This window comes from Arvicanthis niloticus, chromosome 20 (genome assembly GCF_011762505.2).
Source record: "Arvicanthis niloticus isolate mArvNil1 chromosome 20, mArvNil1.pat.X, whole genome shotgun sequence".
NCBI lineage: Eukaryota > Metazoa > Chordata > Mammalia > Rodentia > Muridae > Arvicanthis > Arvicanthis niloticus.
This window is the reverse complement of record NC_047677.1, coordinates 24,739,012-24,759,193: the sequence shown is the minus strand read 5'-3', so window position 1 is coordinate 24,759,193 and position 20,182 is coordinate 24,739,012. Positions and strand designations below refer to the sequence as shown.

At 39.2% G+C, this 20,182-nt stretch overlaps 1 protein-coding gene and 1 non-coding gene across 6 annotated transcripts in view; one reads left to right on the top strand and one right to left on the bottom strand.

The window, feature by feature from the left end:
- The window catches only part of Septin10 (septin 10), a 64,707-nt gene that overhangs the window by 3,889 nt on the left and 40,636 nt on the right, over nt 1–20,182 (top strand). For all 5 annotated transcript variants that reach the window (XM_076917113.1, XM_076917112.1, XM_034523949.2 and 2 more), the window contains exons 2-4: nt 14,537–14,654; nt 14,977–15,172; nt 19,943–20,129. In XM_076917113.1, coding sequence (XP_076773228.1) covers nt 14,537–14,654; nt 14,977–15,172; nt 19,943–20,129 — 501 coding nt within the window. The remainder of the gene's footprint in view (nt 1–14,536; nt 14,655–14,976; nt 15,173–19,942; nt 20,130–20,182) is intronic.
- Nucleotides 11,119–11,254, bottom strand: LOC117724972 (small nucleolar RNA SNORA17). Its single transcript, XR_004608850.1, has one exon. It is a non-coding gene; the product is annotated as a small nucleolar RNA SNORA17 (small nucleolar RNA).

Genomic DNA, 20,182 nt, shown 5'->3' with positions numbered 1-20,182 from the left:
AACAACAACAAGAAAAAAAAAAACCTAAAATTTCTAGTTCAATCTATCCTCCATATTTATGGAGGCTGTGAGAAATCCTTTTCCTAGTTAGATTATATATATAAAGAGGTGATATATTGTGAAATAAGTATAGAATTTATTCACAGATGCCTAAATATTTTGTGAATTGTCTATACTTTTTTTCATGGACAAATGAATATTATGCACAGTGATATTTTTGTTTTGCTGCATGCATATTAATTAGCAAGAACATTATTTTGCGCACAAATCAGGTCAGAATTACTTGAATACTTTTGAAAGTTCAATTAGAAAGATGTCTTATTGAGGGGAGTTGTTACTAAGGTAGTACTGTATTTGTATAGGTACAAAATGTTACTCCCAGGTGTCTTCCTTAGTTTATGCTGACACCTTGACATAGTTCGGGGTCATCTGTGGCAGTCTCAATGGATAGATTGCCTGGATTAGATTGCTCTGTGGCCATGTCTTTGAGGATTATCTTGATTGTTAGTTGATGTAGGAAAACCCAGTCCACTATTGGCAGTGTCATTTATGGCAGGGAGTTCTCAGCTATATAAGAAATCTACACTAGGCAGTGGTGGTGCATGCCTTTAATCCCAGCACTTGGGAGGCAGAGGCAGGTGGATTTCTGAGTTTGAGGCCAACCTGGTCTACAGAGTGAGTTCCAGGACAGCCAGGGCTACACAGAGAAACCCTGTCTTGAAAAACAAAAACAAAAACAAAAAACCAACCAAACAAAAAGAAATCTAGCAGAGAGAAAGCAAAAAGATCAATTTTGTTCTCTAATACAGTTTTCTAGTCTGTATCTTTTCTTGGGGGAATTGAGACCACTAATATTCATAGTTATTGAAATATGTGTATTGGTTTCTAAAATTTAATTTAATTTTGTAGTGTTTTTCTTAATCTCTTTTGGTTTGTTTTTCTGGTATTTATTTTCCCCCTTTAGTCTTTTGGGTATTTTTTTCTCCAGTCTGCAGTATTTCTTCTTTTCCATACAGTATTCTGGAGTAATCTTCCTTTCATTATTTGTCTTAGTGGTCACAAATTCCATTAGTTTTAATCATGTAAAGTTTTAAATTTTCAATTAAGACTGGTAATTTTACCGAGAATAATAGTCTGGATCGACAGTTTTTGGTCTTTCAGAACTCACAATATAAATCTCTAAGCCTCTCTTGACTTAAAGCTTTGTATTGAATCATCAGTTGTTACTGTGCTTGGATGACTTGGTTGCTGTAATTAAACATGCTGACCACAGGAAGTGTGGGGGAGGAATGGATTTATTTGCCTTACACTTCCAGATCACAGGGCATCACTGAAGCAAGTCAGGGTGGGAACCGTGTAGGAACAGTGCTTGCTGGCTCCAATTCAGACTTGTCATAGGCTCATGCTTAGCTTGTTTTCTTAGACAGTCCAGAACCACCTGCCCAGGGCTGGTGTGACCCACAAAGGGCTGGGCCACCCGTATTAATTAATTACCAGTTAAGACATTGTTTTATGGACATGGGACTTCCTCAGAAGATTGGTCAGCAGCTGAAGTTAATGAGGAAAGAACACTTCTTCTGTATTCTGGTTTTAGAATTTTAACTGTAATATGACATGGAGAGGTTTTTTTCTGGTCCTGTCTACTGGTGTTCTGTTAGGCCTCTTATATCTGGATACGTATGGGAATGGGAAATATTTGTCATGGGCAGGGAATTCCTCTATTTCTATAATTCATAAATTTGGTCTTTTCATGGTGACCCCAAAGTCCCTTGTGTTCCTTTCCTCCACTTACTGACTTTGGTGGAAAGATGCAGATCCTCTACGTTGTCTTCAGCACTGATACTCTGTTCCCATTGTCTGTGCTGCTTGCCCTGGGCTTTACATTTGGTTCCCGTCGTCTGTGCTGCTTGCCCCGGGCTTTACATTTAGCTCATTACATTTTCTTCTCCTTTTAGCATCATTTTAGTTTGGCTTTCTTTACCAATTCTCTCTTTATTGAAGTCTTTTTCTTTAATTTTCTTTAATTTTTTTAAAAGACATCTCTCTGTAGCCTTTACATATCTGAAATTCACTTCACTTCTTTATTTTATTGTTTTCTTCTCTTGGGGCACATCTATGTCTTCTTTGAATTTCTGAAATTTCCTTCCTTTCTCCTTATCTTTTCTTGACTTCCTTTTTTTTTTTTTTTTTTTTGTTCAACCTCCTTCCCCACTTTTTTTTTTCTTCTTCTGTGAGATTGGTGCTCAAAACTATGGAACTGTCCTTGGTCTTCCCCTGAGAGTCAGCAACTATCAGTGATAACACTATCATCAACATCCCCTTGGCTGGGCTCTGTTTCTGTTGTCACAAATTATGGTATGCCTGGGTGCTCTAATCTAGGTCAGCTCTAATTTGCTTCCCCCTTCTGCCACTTTATCTGCATGTTTTGAGTCCCTGCATGCTGGGGCATCTGACTCTGGTCGCATCCTACCTGCTCCCCTCTTCTCATATGTGCTGTGGGTCCTCATATGCCTGGATGTCCTACCCTGAGTCAGCTACAGCTGACTTGCTCCTTACTTCTGAAGCCTCTGCCACTGCATTTTTGATGATCTTCCATGTCTGGGTGTCCTATTCTGGTCAAGACCAGCCTGCTTCCCACCTATGCTGCAGTGTTGTGGGTCCCTGTGTACCTGGGCACCCTACTAACTCTACGTCTACTCTGGTCCATGTCCTATTTCTGCCACCTCTGCTGATTGAACTTGGTTGTTGTTTGAAATATCCCAGAGGAGATGAAGGGGAGCTGTGTTTCAAAGATTACTGCCTTTATTAGGCCCCCATTGTAGCTCAGATGAGGACCAGGAGGCAGTTACCTGCTGTACTTCTCTGTTGCTGTATTTTTCTCCTTTATACTTTTCCCTCATACTGTACTAACCTTCATACTGTATACTGACCTCTCAGATCGCATGTGCGCACCCGCTCAGGAGCTAACTTTGGATCTGAGAATGAAACACACACACATTAGCTTATTTTTAAAATGCCTTGGCTACCATAAAGGCTGGGCACTCCTCAATCTTGGGAAGAGGGACAGGATGCAGGAGCTGCAGGAGATAAAGCCCAGCAGCCATGTGGGATTTCCAGTAAGTGGCCACTGAGCACTTCCCCGATTGGGCCTGGGCTAGCAGGTTGTTGCCTGCTCCATAATTCTTTCCTGGCAAAACTCCATACTTAACACCAAACTGTCCCAAGGCTCTACTCTTATGCCAGAGAGGAAAATGGTACCAACAATCCCATTAAAATGTTTATATTTTCACCTATGATAACTAATTTTTATTGTCACATGATGGGATTTATAATCATCATGTGTTCATGAGGGTGTTTGCAGAAAGATTTAACTGAACAAGGAACACATCCTGAATGGGTAGGGCACCATTCCCTCAGCTGGGGCCCAGAGTGAATAAGAAGGAGAAAGCAAACTAGGTACCAGCATTCATCTCTTTCTGCTTCATAACTGCAGACATCATAGCTGCCATAGACTCCTGTTACCATGATTCCTGTCACAATTGACTACTCTAATGCTGTGAGCCTAAGTAAACCCTTCCTTAAGTCGCTTTTCTTAGGTATTTTGTTACAGCAAGGAGAAAAGGAACAAATCCACCACCTTTCTGTTACACTAAATTATCTGTGACAAGTAAAAGTTGACCTTGACTCAGTCTTGAAGGTTTTGTTCCAGGACCATTTACTTAGTACACTGGGCATGTGTCAGAGACTCATGTATTGGTAGGGACTGAGTAGTAAACCAGAGAGAGAGTCTTTTGAGAGGAAGCAAAAGAGAGAAACAGACCAGTATCCCACAGGCTTTGTTGACGGCACACTTGAAAGTATCTTAGCACTGCAGTAAGTTCTACCTCATGTTCCATCCTTTGGCTGTCACACCAATGACAGGACAAGCTTCTAACACTTAGGCCTTTGAGGGACATTTCAGACTCAAAGTTAGGCAAATCCTGAACATCAGGAATTCATTATGTGACCTAAAATTGTATTACATTTGTTCTAGTTAGTGTCTTTGATGCTGTGATAGAATACTAACCTAAAGCAACTTGAGGTTGAAGGGATTTATTTCATCTTAAATTTACAGCCCATCATCAAGGGAAGCAAAGGCAGGTCAAGACAAGAACCTGGAGGCAGGAGCTGGAGCAGAGACTATAAAGGAATGCTGCTTACCATCTTATTTCCCACAGCTTGGTCAGCCTGCTTTTCTTACATAACTCAGGACCACCTACCCACAAGCCACCATGGGGCTGGGCACTCCTTCATCAATCATTAATTAAAAAACTGACCCATCGACATGCCCACAGGCCAGTCTGATGGAGGTAGTTCTTCAGTTGAAATTCCCAGTTCCTAGGTGACTCTAGTTCATTTCTAGTTGCAAAAACTAACCAGAACAATACTTTCCTAGTTCCCTCCCTTCTTATTCTTTCAAAGCAAAATATGATATAATTTTTATTAAAGGGTCAAATAGTAAATATTGTCAGGTTTGTGAGCTATGTGGTCTGTCTAAAGCTGTGTAACTGCTACTGCTGCTGGAAAGCAGAGTATCCAGATGAGTAGGAGTGGTGCTCCTCTTAATACTTGGCTGTCTAGACTCCATACATTCGCAGATTTCCTCTATTCTCTTTAGATGTCTCTAACTCTTAGAGTTGAGATTTGTTTCTAAATTCTTCAGTATTTAAGCTCTAGAGTTCCCTATGGCTCAGTCCTGTGATTCTTTCTCTGCTTCTTGTTTGTGGCTTTTTTTCTATTGATCATTATTTCAGTTGTGATCTTCTGTCACATATTCTATATGCTTTTTTCTTAAAAAACAATTGGTTGAGATCCTCATACATTAATTACTGTATATCATGTTTATGCTGTCTTCCCATTCCAACTCTGCTAGTATCCCCTGTACAACTGCCTCTCAAATTAATGATCTTTATAATTATTGTGCAGCGCAATAATCCCATTGATGTGCTCTTCCCTGAGGAATACTATTTCTCCTGTGCTCAGCATTCCTCAGTCACTGTGGTTTGTAGTTCTTTGTGTAAGGTTGAGACCTCTTGGGCTTCCCCCCATTTATGTTAGCATGTTTATTGGTGTCATCCTTGTTCAGTTCCTGTTTAAACAGTCATTCTGGTGAGACTTGATGGAAATAGCCCCTTATATTTGTAAGAGACACAGTCTCACAGCTAACTTTCTGTTCCTCAGGCTCATATAATTTTTTTGCCCGCTTTGCACAATGATCCCTGAACTGTAGGTGTAGGAGTTTTGTGGTAGATTTATCAGTTGGTGCTAATTCTGCATTTTGATTGGTTGTGGTTTTCTGTCATACTCTTCATCTGTTGTAAATAGAAGTTTGCTTGATAAGGGATGAGGACTCCACTTATCTGCATGTATAAGAACAGAACAAATATTTAGAATGTTGTTAGGGTCTATGCTGGTTTAGTAAAGTGGTAGTTGTAGGTTCTTTAAGATCCATCAGTATCCATGACTTCACTATTCCTGGGTAGATGTCTAGGTTTTCAGTACCAGGAATTATTTCCCTCTTATTGATAAGGTCTTAAGTGCAATTAGAGCTGTTGGTCACTGCAAAGGTGTCCATGCCACTACTTCACCCTTAGGGTTATCGTGTCATGCTGGTTGGTTCATAGCATCATAATTGGGTAGGACTATTGGTTGCTTTTCTCTTTTGGAAGCTTGCATTGTGCTTCTGGTATTATCAAAGTTAGTCCTCAGGGAGGAGGCTTTCATGTCAGATCTAACTCGGGTTGGGCCTGTGTCAGAAGTTCATGGTGTCTTCAGCAATATGGACTTACCTTCTAACTTGTGAGAGCAACCATGGGCAATAGCCAATAGCCTGTAATGTTTTTGAAGTCTCTTAGACAACCCTGATCAGCTACTCAAAAGAGTGCTTCATATGCCTGCTGGTTTTTTTTTTTTTTTTTTGTTAGATGGTCTGTTACTGTCGAGTAAAACATTGCCTAGAGCTACTACAGTACCCACTTTTCACAATGATCCCTAAACTGTAGGCGATCTTAGATAGTAGATCTTTGTATTATTACATTGAATGTCAAAGTGTGGACAGTTGTAGTCAAGTAACTCTTATTTACTTACAAATCCCAAAGTATAAAAGTAGCGATGCTAGTTCTGGAAAGATGTCAGTGGTTAAGATCACTGGTTGCATTTTCAGAGGACCTACACGACAGCTCACAACCACCTGTAAGTTCTGGTGTATCCAATGTCTTCCTCTAACTTCCGTGGTTTCCAGAAGTACATAGACATGCATGCAGACAACACATCACTACACATAAAATAAAATAAAACATAGTGACATGTACATTTTGGGTATGCCAAGGAGAAACTGTAAAGTGCTTCCTTAAGTGAAAAGGTAGACTGTTGTACACTTAATAAGGGGAAACATAAAATTATGTGCTAGGGTTGAAAAGACATATATGGGAAAAAACACTTCTGTGAAATTGTTGGAAAAGAAAATGAAATGTAATATTTTTCTTATAAATCACAAAAGTTATAATGAATGGTTAAGTGCGTAGTTAAACTAGAAAGGGTATGTAGTGTTCTACATTACTGAACTGTAGTTTCATTTATCTACCAAGACTCTTGGGATATGTTCCCTACCTCCCCCATAAAGAGAGACTACTGTTTCCAAAATTGTACCACACCTACACAGACTCATATCCTAATTTCTTCCCTCCTTATCATAACATCTACCCAGTGACCTTAGTTTAAGACTCATGGAAGCACGTGTGAAATTCTGTAACCCAGAGGGGACCCACAGCCTCCTCTCTATCTCTACTTCCCTTCCTGCTGTCCTCCTTGCCCTTGCAGTGGGGGATTCCGTGGGCCCAAGCGATAGTTCATTGCAGCTTTGTAGCTGCAGCATGTATGCTCACATATTTACTTTGTTGGCTCCTCTACCCTCCATGTATGCTCACATATTTACTTTGTTGGCTCCTCTACCCTTTTTGCCTTTTTACTGACTGGGGAGCCTTTTCTTCTACAGTGCTTTCTCTGACACTGCAGAGTTCATTCTACTATATGCGTATGTCCCAACTGTACTAAAATTGAAATTACAAGAATATTGATTAACCTAGCTTTGAGCCAAATACTTTAAAAGATATAGCTATGTTTTTAAAAATTAATACTTAGTTCATTTGGAGAGTAAGTGAAAAGTATATTATTGGTAGATTTTCTTCTGTTTTCTTGGTGTCACCTCCCCACCCTGCCCTGTCCCAATAAGGTGCATTTTAAGATGTTTCTATGAACAATTACTTTTTTTTTTTTTTTTTTTTTCCCTTCTCTGGCTTCTCTTGCATTTTATTTCCTTGGCCTTGGTAAAGCCAGAAATTTCTTAATGACTAGTTTTTCTCATTTAGCCTACATGGAACATGGTCCAAATAAATCTGATTTAGTTCCCACAACAACAAAATACAGTTTTATTGTGTCTTTCCTTATTAATCCATCATGTCTGTAATGCAGTCTCTATGACTCATTCTTCATTGTCACCACATCATACTTTTATGATGTTTTGCTCAAAATTATAGTCTGAATTGAAAGGGACCCAAGAAAACCATTATTTTTATATCCCATCGAGTTTCCCAAACAAGGTTTGCCTCTTCATGTGCCAAGAGTAACAAAATGAATCTGAATTTTCTCCAGTTTTTCTCTAGTTTATGCATTACTTACAGATTTTAAATGTTCTGGAAATTACTTTTGTCATGCCTTGAGTTAGGGAAACCTGTCTTCCTGGTATTATCTGCCTGTTATATCACCAAAGGATCATAGAGAAGGAGTGTATTCAAACATCTGTTATATCACCAAAGGATCATAGAGAAGGAGTGTATCCAAACATCTGTTATATCAAACGTCTGTTATATCACCAAAGGATCACAGAGAAGGAGTGTATTCAAACATCTGTTATATCAAATGTCTGTTATATCACCAAAGGATCACAGAGAAGGAGTGTATTCAAACATCTGTTATATCAAATGTCTGTTATATCACCAAAGGATCACAGAGAAGCACAGAGAAGGAGTGTATTCAAACATCTGTTATATCAAACATCTGTTATATCACCAAAGGATCATAGAGAAGGAGTCTATTCAAACATTGTGGTCTATTTTATGGAGAAGAAACTCACCAAGAGCTGGAGTGGACTTAGAGAAGCAGGTTTTAACAGGGTCAGGGGAAGAGGGTCCCAAGGAGTTGCACTGACTAACAAAAGGGTGGTGGGCTCCCCATAAGCTCTGAACTGGGGGCCTGGAGGGTTAAGCAGTAACATAAATCATGTCAGCTTGGGGCCTGTCCTCCAGCAGGGAAGCAGAACTTTATATCTGAAGAAAGCAAACTGGTGGGAGATAAAAGATTTATTGGTCTCAGGCTGCAAAGGTATGCGTGAGATTAGAAGTACCAGGTTAGGTATAATATATGAATGTCAGGCTGAACAAATCTGAATGTCCTCAGAAGTTACCTTTTATGCCAAAGAAAATATTTGTGCCCGTGCTAGATTAGATAATCTGGATAAAACAGTAGGCACTTAGTACTCAGTGTCACTTGTGATACAATTTACTACCTGCTCACACCTGAGCATGCGAGTCGTCATGATGCCCCACACATGGCATTCTCTGGCCTGCACCATGGAACAATGCCACTTAACGCTTCAAAATGAAAAATGCTGGTGAGGAAGAGGCTTTAAGTTTTTAACCAATAATGAATTGTGATTAGACTTTGTGTTTAGTAGGTAGTTGAGTTACTACGTAAAATTTACTTAGATATAGCAAAAAGGGTCTCTCTTGTAAGACATGGAGGCAAAGGTGTTTGTTACAGCTTAGTTCATTGTAATATCAGCAAAGGGTATTATCACAATACAGAGAAGCATTCATGTGTACACTACAATGAAGAATAGAACACTACATCATAGAATGAGGTAGATAACTGAAACCATCTCTTGAGGCGACCCGGGGAACAGCAGCAGCTAACAGCACAGTGCAGAGCAGTCGACTACTATTGATGGACACACGGAGGAGTCCTGCACGTAAGTGCATTTAGATTTGTGCATCTTCCCCAGAAGGATCCATGAGAGATTGGTAACCTTTCAGAAAGGGACCAAGATAGTAAGGAATCAGGAGTGGAAGCATTAGAACTGGTTTTGTAATATTCTTTTTTATTAATTTTTGAGAATTTATATAACTACTATATTATATAATTTCTTTCCCTGTCTCTCCCCCTCCAACTTTTTCATGTCTTCTCAACACCACTTTCTCTCAAATTCATGACCTCCTCTTCTTTAATTTTGTGTGTGTGTGTATGTATACACAACCTGCTGAGTCCAATTTAGTGTTCCTCTTATGTATATATGTTTAGGTCTGAGTAGTTAGGATTAGATAACCTGTAGTGGCTTCTCCCTGGAGAAGACTGATTTCCTCTCAGCAACAGTTCCTTGTCTATAGCTCTTCATTTAGGTATAGAAGGGCCTTAGGAGGTTTTCCTGCTCACACTGGATGTCAACTGGAGCTGGGTTTATTTAGATTTTATGGATAGAGTTTCTGTGTCATGTATAGAAGACACTGTCTTGCAAATGTCCAGGTCCCCTGGCTCTGACATTCTTTTGCCCCCTTTGAGGTATTCCCTATGTGTTGGGTATAGAGATTGTGTGTGGCTCTATCAGTTTTGACCCTTTTTAAAAAAAGATTTATTTACTTTATGTATATGGATACACTGTAGCTGTGTTCAGACACACCAGAAGAGGGCAACAGATCCCATTACAGATGGTTGTGAGCCACCGTGTATTTTCTGGGAATTGAACTCAGGACCTCTAGAAGAGCAATCGGTGCTCTTAACCACTGAGCCATCTCTCCAGCCCATTTTGTACCATTCTTATTGGCACTGTTTACATTAAAAAAAAAAAAAAAAAAAAAAAAACCCTGCATTTGTATTAATGACATTTTTTGTGAATCACTAGTTTTGCATTTTTGTCACATTTAGGAAATAAGTAAAAGCATTTTTCTCTTAGAGCCAGATTGAGGCCAGATTTGAATTCTCTGCTTTATGTTCCCCGTGTCTCTATTCTCCTAACAAAGAGCTTCTTCTGGTCTGTATTTTTTGAGCTGCACAGAAAGCGTCACATGGGGGAAGGAATGGGATACTTGACAGAAATCTTTAACAGAAGTTTACAAGGGATTGAGTCACTGACTCCAACTGACCCAGATAGTAAACAGTATTATGACATCATTTTTCATCAGTCAACATCCAAATCTTGTGTTGAATGTTTATGGTGGTTGTTTGCTTGAGAAGATTGCTTTCCTCTTTTGCATTTGCTGCTTTCAACAAATGAGACACATGCATTGTTCAGGGTTGGGGTGTCAAAGGGTACATAATTTAAGATTACAGCTGTGGTTAGTTTACGTTGTAAACGTTGATTACATGGGAAATCCAAGGTAAATAAGGTTGATTGTTACATTGTTTTCTTAAAAGCAGATTTTAAAAAAGCCTGAGTACACATTTGGGTAGCAGTCTTAAGTGTAAGTGACCTCAAGGAGTATTGGTAACTCAGCAAAAGTTCCAGACTTAGAATGTAGGAAATATTGTTATCATAATGTATTCTCACAATATATGTCTGTGTATATTTAACACATTTTCTTTACTTGTCTATTTACTAATAGATACCTAACCTGGCTCCTTTCCTACCTATTATGGGTAGTATAGGAATGTACATGGACATAGAATTATTTCTGTGGTCTGCTGACAGACTCCTTTGGGTATATAATGCAAGAATGGTATAGTCAGGCCACGTTTTGTTTTTCAGTTTTGAGGAACCTCCACGTTGATTTCCATAGTGCTGTGTCAGTTTACATTCTCAGCAGCCGTGTATGAGGGTTCCCCTTGCAAAAGTTGCCTCTCTTGGACTCACTCCTGTCAGGGCCTGTGGTCCCAGGCTGGGTTCTTCTTCTAGTTTGGCTTGCTCCTCATCTTGAGAGCTTGTCCTGGCCTGCCTGGTGCTGAACTGGTGGTTTTCTCAGGCTAACTACCCGTCAGGACTCTGGACTAGTGGTCGTTTTAGGTTTGCTTTTTTTTTGGGGGGGGGGGGGGCATGTTAACTGTTGATCATTTGGATGTTTATAGGTCAGAACACGAAGTGTAGATACATAGATACAGCCTTTTTTCTCTTGGCCATCTATCAATGCACATGTGACATAGCTACACCTGCAGTGCCTCTAGGGGAAGTGTGTGTGTGTGTGTGTGTGTGTGCACATGTGCACGTGTGCGTGTGCGTGTGTGTGCACGCGTGTGTGCATAAGTAAGCTTATAAAACAGTGCTTCCCTATGGCTAGTTCACACATTCTTAGTGTTATTTGTTCTCCCTCCTTCCTGCCCCTTTGTATTCGTCCCCATCCCACTTTCCATTTAAAGTCTCCCTCACAATTTTTATATTTCTCCCTTTGCAGAGTCTATATTTTGTTTAGTACTTGCTTCATATAGACATAAAGAGAATCTTTTAAAGCAGCAGAGCTTAGGTTTAGAAGAACTAATGGAAATGCCCAGGCTAAGGAAGCTACAAACTTTAGTTGACTTTGGCAGTTAGTAGTTTAGAAGTGCAGAGCATAAGTAGAGTGAAACTGCTTTGTGTAATGGGCTGATTGACCCTGATTTAAGTATTGGTTCAGGAAAGTGTTTTAATAGGTTCTAAGGGACAGACACCATAAAGTCACACCATGCCACAGATCTCAGGTGGGAGGTTTACTGGGGAGTGGGTATATGGAGGCTGCCTCTGGGTGAGCGTGGAGAGGAAAAAAGTGTGGAGAGGAAGGACTGGCCTTTAGTTAGGGGATGCAGTGCATGCGCAGGGGGAGGATATGGCACTCCTGGCAACAGTGGGAATGTGTCTCATCTTGGCAGTTAGTGGCGATGTCTGCTGTCGCTGGGGGAAGGTGGTGGAAATGCCTGGTTACCAACATTTATGAGCACATAGTTTTAGTTACTGTGTAATTTAGTAGGAATGCCTCAGGTATGAAGAATTCTTTGAAGTAGAACTTTTGGCTACTGTTAATACAGGGGCACTCCAGTATGTGGAGGTTTTACTCAATGGGGGAGAGCCTTACTGAGAACAGGTTGACATTTAAGAAAACCAGGCATCAGTTTTGTCTGACGATATTGAATTATAGTAACCTTACCCCATAGCTCTCATGTAACTTGATCAAACTCTTTGCAATTTAGTTGTAAGCTCTTAATTTTGTTCTACCTCTTTATTTTTGGACAAAATCTTAATTTATTATAGAAAAAGGATGCATCCTTATCTAAAATATTTATTTTTCCTTATTTTACCTAAAGTATAAACTTATACTTGTTATTGTTTAATTTCTCCTAACAAGCATTGAATCCAATCACATACTTGACATAATACAGCAAAGAAATATTTGTACAATTATTGTTAAGACCCCATTTTTTTTTGTTTGAATTCTTACATAGACCAAATTGCTCCATGGAATTTTAAGGCATCCTTTACCTTTTTTATTTTCATTAAATTATGAGAGTTAGAGAATGTTTCATTTCAGCAAAGACCTTGAGTAGTAAATTATCTTGTGAGCAGGAAAGGCAGAAAACCCCTGCAGCTGCAGTTTTGAACACAAAAGGCTATTTTTTTCAAGAAACAAAAAGATACAGCAAACGGTTACATTTGTGGAAGGACCAAGAGACGAGAGAAAAGAAAAACCAAAAAATGACAACAGAAAACAGGTGGAAAAGGGTAACAGGAGAGGTGTTGTTGGTAAATTAGACCCAGAACATTTGCATATTTATAAAAAGAATAGCATAATTATTTACAAACCAAAATCAACAAAATATTTCAATATTTTATTATATTATAACTATTAGAAACTTGATTTATAACATAATATTACATGTACCACAAGAAAGAACATTTTTTTTTTTTTTTGTTAGATACAGAAAAAGGCTTTTTCATGCCCAGGACTGGAGTTTTTGTTTTGTAGTCTGTGGCTCTGTGGGTAGCATTGTCAGTCTAAGTTCATAACTCATTTACACACACACACACACACACACACACACACACAGATTCACATATACACACAGACACCCACTCACACACAGAGACATACAAATACATACACATATGCACACATAGACACACACACAGATATACATACACATATGCACACATAGATACACAGACACACAGTACATACACATATGCACACACAGACACCCACTCACACATGCACACACATACATATACACACACAAAGATACCCACTCACACACACACAGACACACACACAGACACATACATAGACATACATACACACATATACATACACAGACACCAACAGACACCCACTCACACACAGACATACACGCACACACACAAATATACACACACAGACATACACAGAGATACACAGACACTCATACACATAAATTAGAAAAGAATGATTCCTTTCAGTTTTTTCAAATGTCCTTACTGCTTCCGATATTCTTAGCTTATAAGGTTTAGATAGTCACCAGGACATGAGTTCAGATACAGGGGTATGCATGGATAGCTTTCAAAGGATCCTAACAGGGTAATTGGTCCTGGTTTGCAGCATTTCAGCTCTCCATAGCATCACATGCAGTCATTTGGTCCTGTAGAATCTTTGACAGGAGTGCAGTCTTTCCTCTTTTTTTTTTCTTTCCCTTTACTCTTTCCCTTCTTTTCTTTCCCTGTTCTGGGAGCTTCAGCTCATACAAACTGTACGGAGAAAAGGAACAAAGGCATCATTCTAAAGTTTAGTTTGTCCCTCTGGTCACCTGGTGAGTTTTGTCTCTGACATTCGTATATGGGGGCCTCCTTTCCTATTGTCTCCTGCATTTTCTCCTCATTTCCTTTTCTTTCTCACTCTGTGTCTTGAGTTTGCATATTGCCAAGGCCACGTGCAGTCCTCTCAAGGCTCGATCTAGGGTAGAGTTTCACTCAGAATGTTAGTTCTCTCTCTCTCTCTCTCTCTCTCTCTCTCTCTCTCTCTCTCTGTGTGTGTGTGTGTTTATGTATGTATGATTATTTATAATGTATATATGTTGATTCTTTCCTGTAATATGAAGTACAATTATACCCTTATAATTCAGAATGTAAATGTTCCACTATCTATACCTCTGTTCCTTCAGGATTTTCTTAGTTATTTAAAATTTATATGTAAGTGTACCTAATGACAGTGAACTTAATTTTTGTTAGTGAATATGCATAGTTGACTTGGTTGCTTTCTTGGTTTTGGAGGTCACTTGTTTTCATATTAAAATTATGGGGTTTGGTCCTATAAAGGAATGAGAACTGTGTGTTTTGGGAGGCTTGATAATGTTTACAATTAATCACTTTTATCTTCAGTCAGAAATAAAGTCATGAACTCTTCAGCTGCTTTGATAAATTATATTTATTCTTTCAAGCGTGCTTATATCCTACAGTGATTAAATAGCAAATATAAAAAGTATAATTAAAGTAATTTGTTTTGATTTCCTTCAGAAAAAAGAACATACCCGTTCCTTGTCTATGTGTGGCCATGTTGGTTTTGAAAGTTTACCTGATCAGCTGGTCGATAGATCCATTGAGCAAGGCTTCTGTTTTAATATTCTCTGTGTGGGTGAGTGCCAATACCTCTTTCTCCAGGTTTTGAACATTTGTGTTCCTGTGCTCACTTCATTCTCTGTATAAGCAGGATGGTGCTTGTATAAGCAGATTAACAGCTCTGTGGATTTTACGAATTGTTTAAATTTTTAATTTGCTTAACTTCAAACTTTTTTTTTTAACTTTTAGAGGGCAGAGTAACTTGGCATGTATGATTGTTGCTTCTCTAGTGATTTAAGATCAGCATTAGCCTAAGTTATTTTATAGGCCATGTAGCCATCCTAGAGTTTGCATATGGAATTCTCTGGACATGTGACTATGTGCTTTGTTTCTCCTAGGGGAGACTGGCATTGGAAAGTCAACGCTGATTAACACACTGTTTAACACTCATTTTGAAGAACTCGAGTCCTCACATTTCTATCCGTGTGTTAGACTTCGAGCTCAGACCTACGAACTCCAGGAAAGCAATGTTCGCTTGAAACTGACCATCGTGAATACAGTGGGCTTTGGTGACCAAATAAATAAAGAAGACAGGTGTGTGTGCTTTGTTTGTTTGTATTCTTCCTTGTAATAAGACCAGCTTTATGAGTTTCCTCTAATTAAGCAGACCTTAAATCCAGTCAGACAGTCTCCTTAGGTTTAGAGCCAGATGGAAGCCACACAGCAGCCATTATTGGTGAATTCCCTAACCCTCTCATTCTACAACACCTTTCCTCCAGTTCAGGCCCAGCAGTGAGCTGCGCTCATAAGCTTCCTTGGTGAGTTCCCTCACTCCCCACTCTGCCTCAGTAGCCAGTACCATGGCTCTGTTAATCAGTCCTCTTGTTTTTACCCTGCCCCATGAGCCCTAGAACCTGACCCCTTCCTTTCCCAGCCTGAGACTTAAAAATAGTCACACACTACCACTAAGACCCAGTGAACCCCAGTAACCACTGGATTAGTATCACTCTAGTCTAAAAAAGCCATACCAAGTCTCCTAAAGACTGGGCTGTAGGTTCTTCCTATATGATCTGAAATTAACCAAGCATGGGTGATGGTTAAACCAAACTAAACTCCTAGTCAACATGGCTAGGCTAGAAACACATCTCATGAACATGAACAGTGAATGAACTGCGGATGCCCAGGTCCCAGTGCAGAAGTACAAGCAATACGAAAAAACAAGATAATATATACCTCTGTAAGCTCACTAACCCAAGAGAAATGTTGTCCAGTGAAAACTGTCTACATCAACATTTCTCAACCTGTGGGTAGCATTCCCTTTGGGAGTCAAATGACCCTTTCACAGGGGTTGCCTAAGACTATTGGAAAAAACAGATATTTACATTACAATTCATAACAGCAAAATTAGTTATGAAGTAGCAACAAAAAATGATTTTATGTTTGGGTGTTACCACAACAGGAGGAACTATATTAAAAGGTTGCAGCCTTGGGAAATTGAGAACCACTAGTCTAGATGAACCTGTATCAAAATTTTTAATAATGAAATTCTAGCTAAAACAAATTCTAGCTAAAACAAGCTAGTTTTATCTTATGTCATATCTTGTCTAATTTTCTTCAGTAGTGTTATAGGGGTTAATTGCACATTCTGGACTTTTAGATTTTGGACGTCAGAGAAAGGGAGGAATATTTTTGTATAACTTTTAATTCTTTTCCCTTTTGGAATGTGTATATATATATACATATATATATATTCTCATCATTACAAGCTATTTTCCAGAGTCTTTTTGTATGAACTGAGTTTGTGTAATCCAGGTCAGCCCATGAGGAAAAGACTCATGTGGCCCCTCCCCAGAAGTTAAATGAGCAGCACAGAGACCTAGGGTGCCTCACTTTAAATGCTGTTAATGGTTACACCAACCTAGAACTAATTTGTATGTAAGTAAAAGTATCTTAAAATGAGCTTAAACTTAGGGCCAAGGCACTTATTCACTTGAATGAATGTCATTGGGTTGTAGACTAAGACCTATACAGGTATAACTTTCTGTCTATACTTAGTTTTAAGTAAAATTCAACTTGCTTTTCCACATTATTTCTGTATTGTTTTCAGTATAAGAACAGCTGTCCAGCTGGATTTGGTCCTTGAGCAATGGTTTGTTGCATGCTGCTCCAATTTTCTGTGTTGGTGTGTTAGTGGAATAAAAAGAAAAGCTCGTAAGAGATCATTTGTTCTGGAGTGACTGTGGAAGATAGATTTAGGTCACCACAAATACTGTGTTCCAGCATGCTAACACGTTGGCAGCATCTGTACACCATCAGAGCAGAGAAGCCATGACGCAGGTTACACATGCTTCAGATAGTGTCTAGTGATTCTCAGCCTTTGGTTTGCTAGAGGCTAGGGATGTCTTTGTACATTTTAAAGGGATTTACCTAACACAAGAATATTGGATCATACACAGAGGTGGACAGTAGCTATATAGAAGAGTGTAAGGTACCCCAACTCCAAATAGTTCTATAAATAGAGGTCTTCACAGTCACTGAAGTTACAGTCACCCAGCCATATAGAATATAACATAGGTATGATGTTTTCTGGGTGTCACTTTTCGTAAGTGTTTTTAAAATTTCTTAGATTTATTTTATCTTGTGCATATGAGTGTTTTGCCTGCATGTATTTATGGGTACCATGTGCATACCTGGTACCTGCAGAGGTCTGAAAAGAGCATTGGATCTACTGGAAATATAGTTCCAGACAGTTGTGAGCCACCATGTGGGTTCTGGGACTTGAACACAGATCTTCTCCAAGAGCAACAACTGCTTGTAACTGCTGAGCCAAGTCTCTAGCCCAAATAACCTTTTTATAAACTACTTTCTAGTTTTTTTCCCGAAATACTGTTTATTTTCTATTTTACAAAATGTTTTCTAGTTTTGTCCTCATCTTTCATTTTCCATTTTGGAACACTCTTTTACCCTAGAACAAAATCTTACTGTATTTTATAACAGGATTCTGTCTTACTTAAAAGTATTTCCTTTTTCATTTGCTTTACATCCCAATCACAGCCCCCCCCCCTCCTCCCTTCTCAGTCCCACCCTTACAAATCACTACCCACAGTGAGCCCCATCTTGGATACCACCCCACCCTGGGGTATCCAGTCCTAGCAGGTCTAGGCACATCCTCTGCCACTGAAGTCTAACCAGGTAGTACAAGTAAGGGGAAGAGAATCCAATGGTGGGGGACAGAGACTGAGATAGCTCCCGCTTCACTTGTTAGGGATCCACATGAAGATCAAGCTGTACGTTTGCTACAAATGTGTAGGGCCCCAAGGTCCAGCTCTTGGTGCACCAGGCTCTATGAGCCCCTGTGGTCCCAGGTTAATTGACACTGTAGGTCTTCTGGTGGTATCCTTGAACTTGCTCACTTCTCTCCCTGTCTCTTACACAAGACTCCCAGAGCTCTACTGATGTTTGGCTGTGGGTGTCTGCATCTGCCTCCCAACTGCAACTGCCCCTAGATGAAACCTCTCAGGAGACAATTCTGCTAGGTTGCTGTCTGCAGGCATAGCAAAGAATCAATAATGTCAGGAGTTGGCTGTCTCGCATGGGCTGAGGATGAGAATTGATGTTAAGTCACTGTTTTCCCATTGAAATGGTGTTTTCTAGTTACTGGAGTTAGAAACAGGATAAAGTGCTATGGAAGAATCCCTGTTTAATTAACAGTATCTATAGTTTTATTTTTGAAAAACCTTAAGACAAGATAGTCATCTACCTGGTTACTTAGGTCATATTACAAGTCAGTACTGACTTCATTTATAAATGCTTCTTTGAAATTTTTATGTCAAATATGTACTTAAAGATTTTTTACTATTTCACTTTTTTCTGGAAGGGAATTTTACCAGGTCATATTTAGACCAGCATTCTAAGGAACTTTTCTTGGTGTTGATAGTAATCATTCTGATGATGAACTTAGTCCTTTTAATGTTCAAAGTATTTTGTTAATTCTTATAGAAAACAATTATGAAGATTCTGACTTTCCCCTTAAACTGTTTCCTGTTGGTAGTGGGAGAATACACTATTCTGTGTTATAAAACAGGTCCAGTCTTCAAGGACCAGAATTACCAGACAGTTATAAAAGATTCAATTCTATCTGTGTTTATAAAGTTAACTTTCACTGCTCTCCTGTAGGGTTACGAAGATGTCCATGAGTGCCCAGAGCTGGACAGCAAAGTGGATTAGGAAAGGAACTAACTGTTTTTGAACTATTAAAATATCTTCATGATTAAATAGGTTTCTACAGGAGCTTTTATTCTATAAATCTTCATAATGTTTGACTTGCTATTTAGGGGCCTGGCTTATTTAATGAAGTTACTTGAAAGTAGAAAGGTAGCGGGGCTGGGGAGATAGTCCAGTTAGTAAAGTGCTTAAGTGTGATGCCCTGGGTCTTCTCTCCAGAACCATCGGGGGCGGGGTGGGGGCACAGTGGTACATCCTTGCTTGTAATCCCAGTGCTAGGGAGTTGGAGACTGGATCCTTGGGGCTTGCTGGTCAGCCAGCCTAGCAGAATCTACAAGACCCAGGCCAATGAGTCTTGCAGCAATAAACAAGGCAGCTGGCTCCCCAGGTTCCATGTATAGGGGTACACCTGTGCACCTGCACATATGAACACTTAAGATAAGTTGCATAAGTAATGATTTAGCATATCAAAATGAAGTGGAACACTGACAAACTCATCATGAACCGAGATTAAGTACACTGATTTGACTTGTGTTTCCAAGGATGAATAGGCTGCAATGGCCAGAGGGAATATGAGGGTTATCTGAGCAAGAAATGTAGCACAAGTTATAACTGGCCTGTTTGTAAGTACCTGAAAATACAACCATGCCAGCATTATTAGTTAGACATTTTCAGCTGATACTAATCTTTCCTTTTTTGTGAGTTAAGCTTTTTATACCTATAGATGTACTGAAAACAAAAACCAGGCACTTTACTTAATTATTTTAGTTGGTACCTTTTCCTTTTCTCAATCAATTAAACAATATGGCATGTGTTACTTTAATTGTATGTTAAACTCATAATTGCTTTGGGCAGTTGTAAAAAGCCTTAAAAGAACTGAACCTAGTACATGAATGTATGTAGAAATGAATCTTTGTGAACTTGATATTATTTCTGACTAGGTTATCCTGATGTTTTGACAGAATTACAGTCATGTGTGTATAGGTTATGTGTTAGCACTGTAATTGCCTGTTTGCTTGGTATAGATATTAACTGATATTACTGGAAGATATCGACCTCATACTTGAAAATTGTACAAGTTCCTTACTAAGATAGCCTGGATATGTTGTATTAAATATTTAAATACTTATTTTTTTTCAGCTATCAGCCAATAGTTGATTACATAGATGATCAATTTGAGGCCTATCTCCAAGAAGAACTGAAGATCAAGCGTGCTCTTTTTAACTACCATGACTCTCGGATCCACGTGTGCCTCTACTTCATTGCTCCAACGGGCCATTCTCTAAGGACGCTTGACCTCTTGACCATGAAGAGCCTGGACAGCAAGGTGGATTAGGGAAGCAACCAACTTCTCAAACTTTACTACACTTGAAATATTAA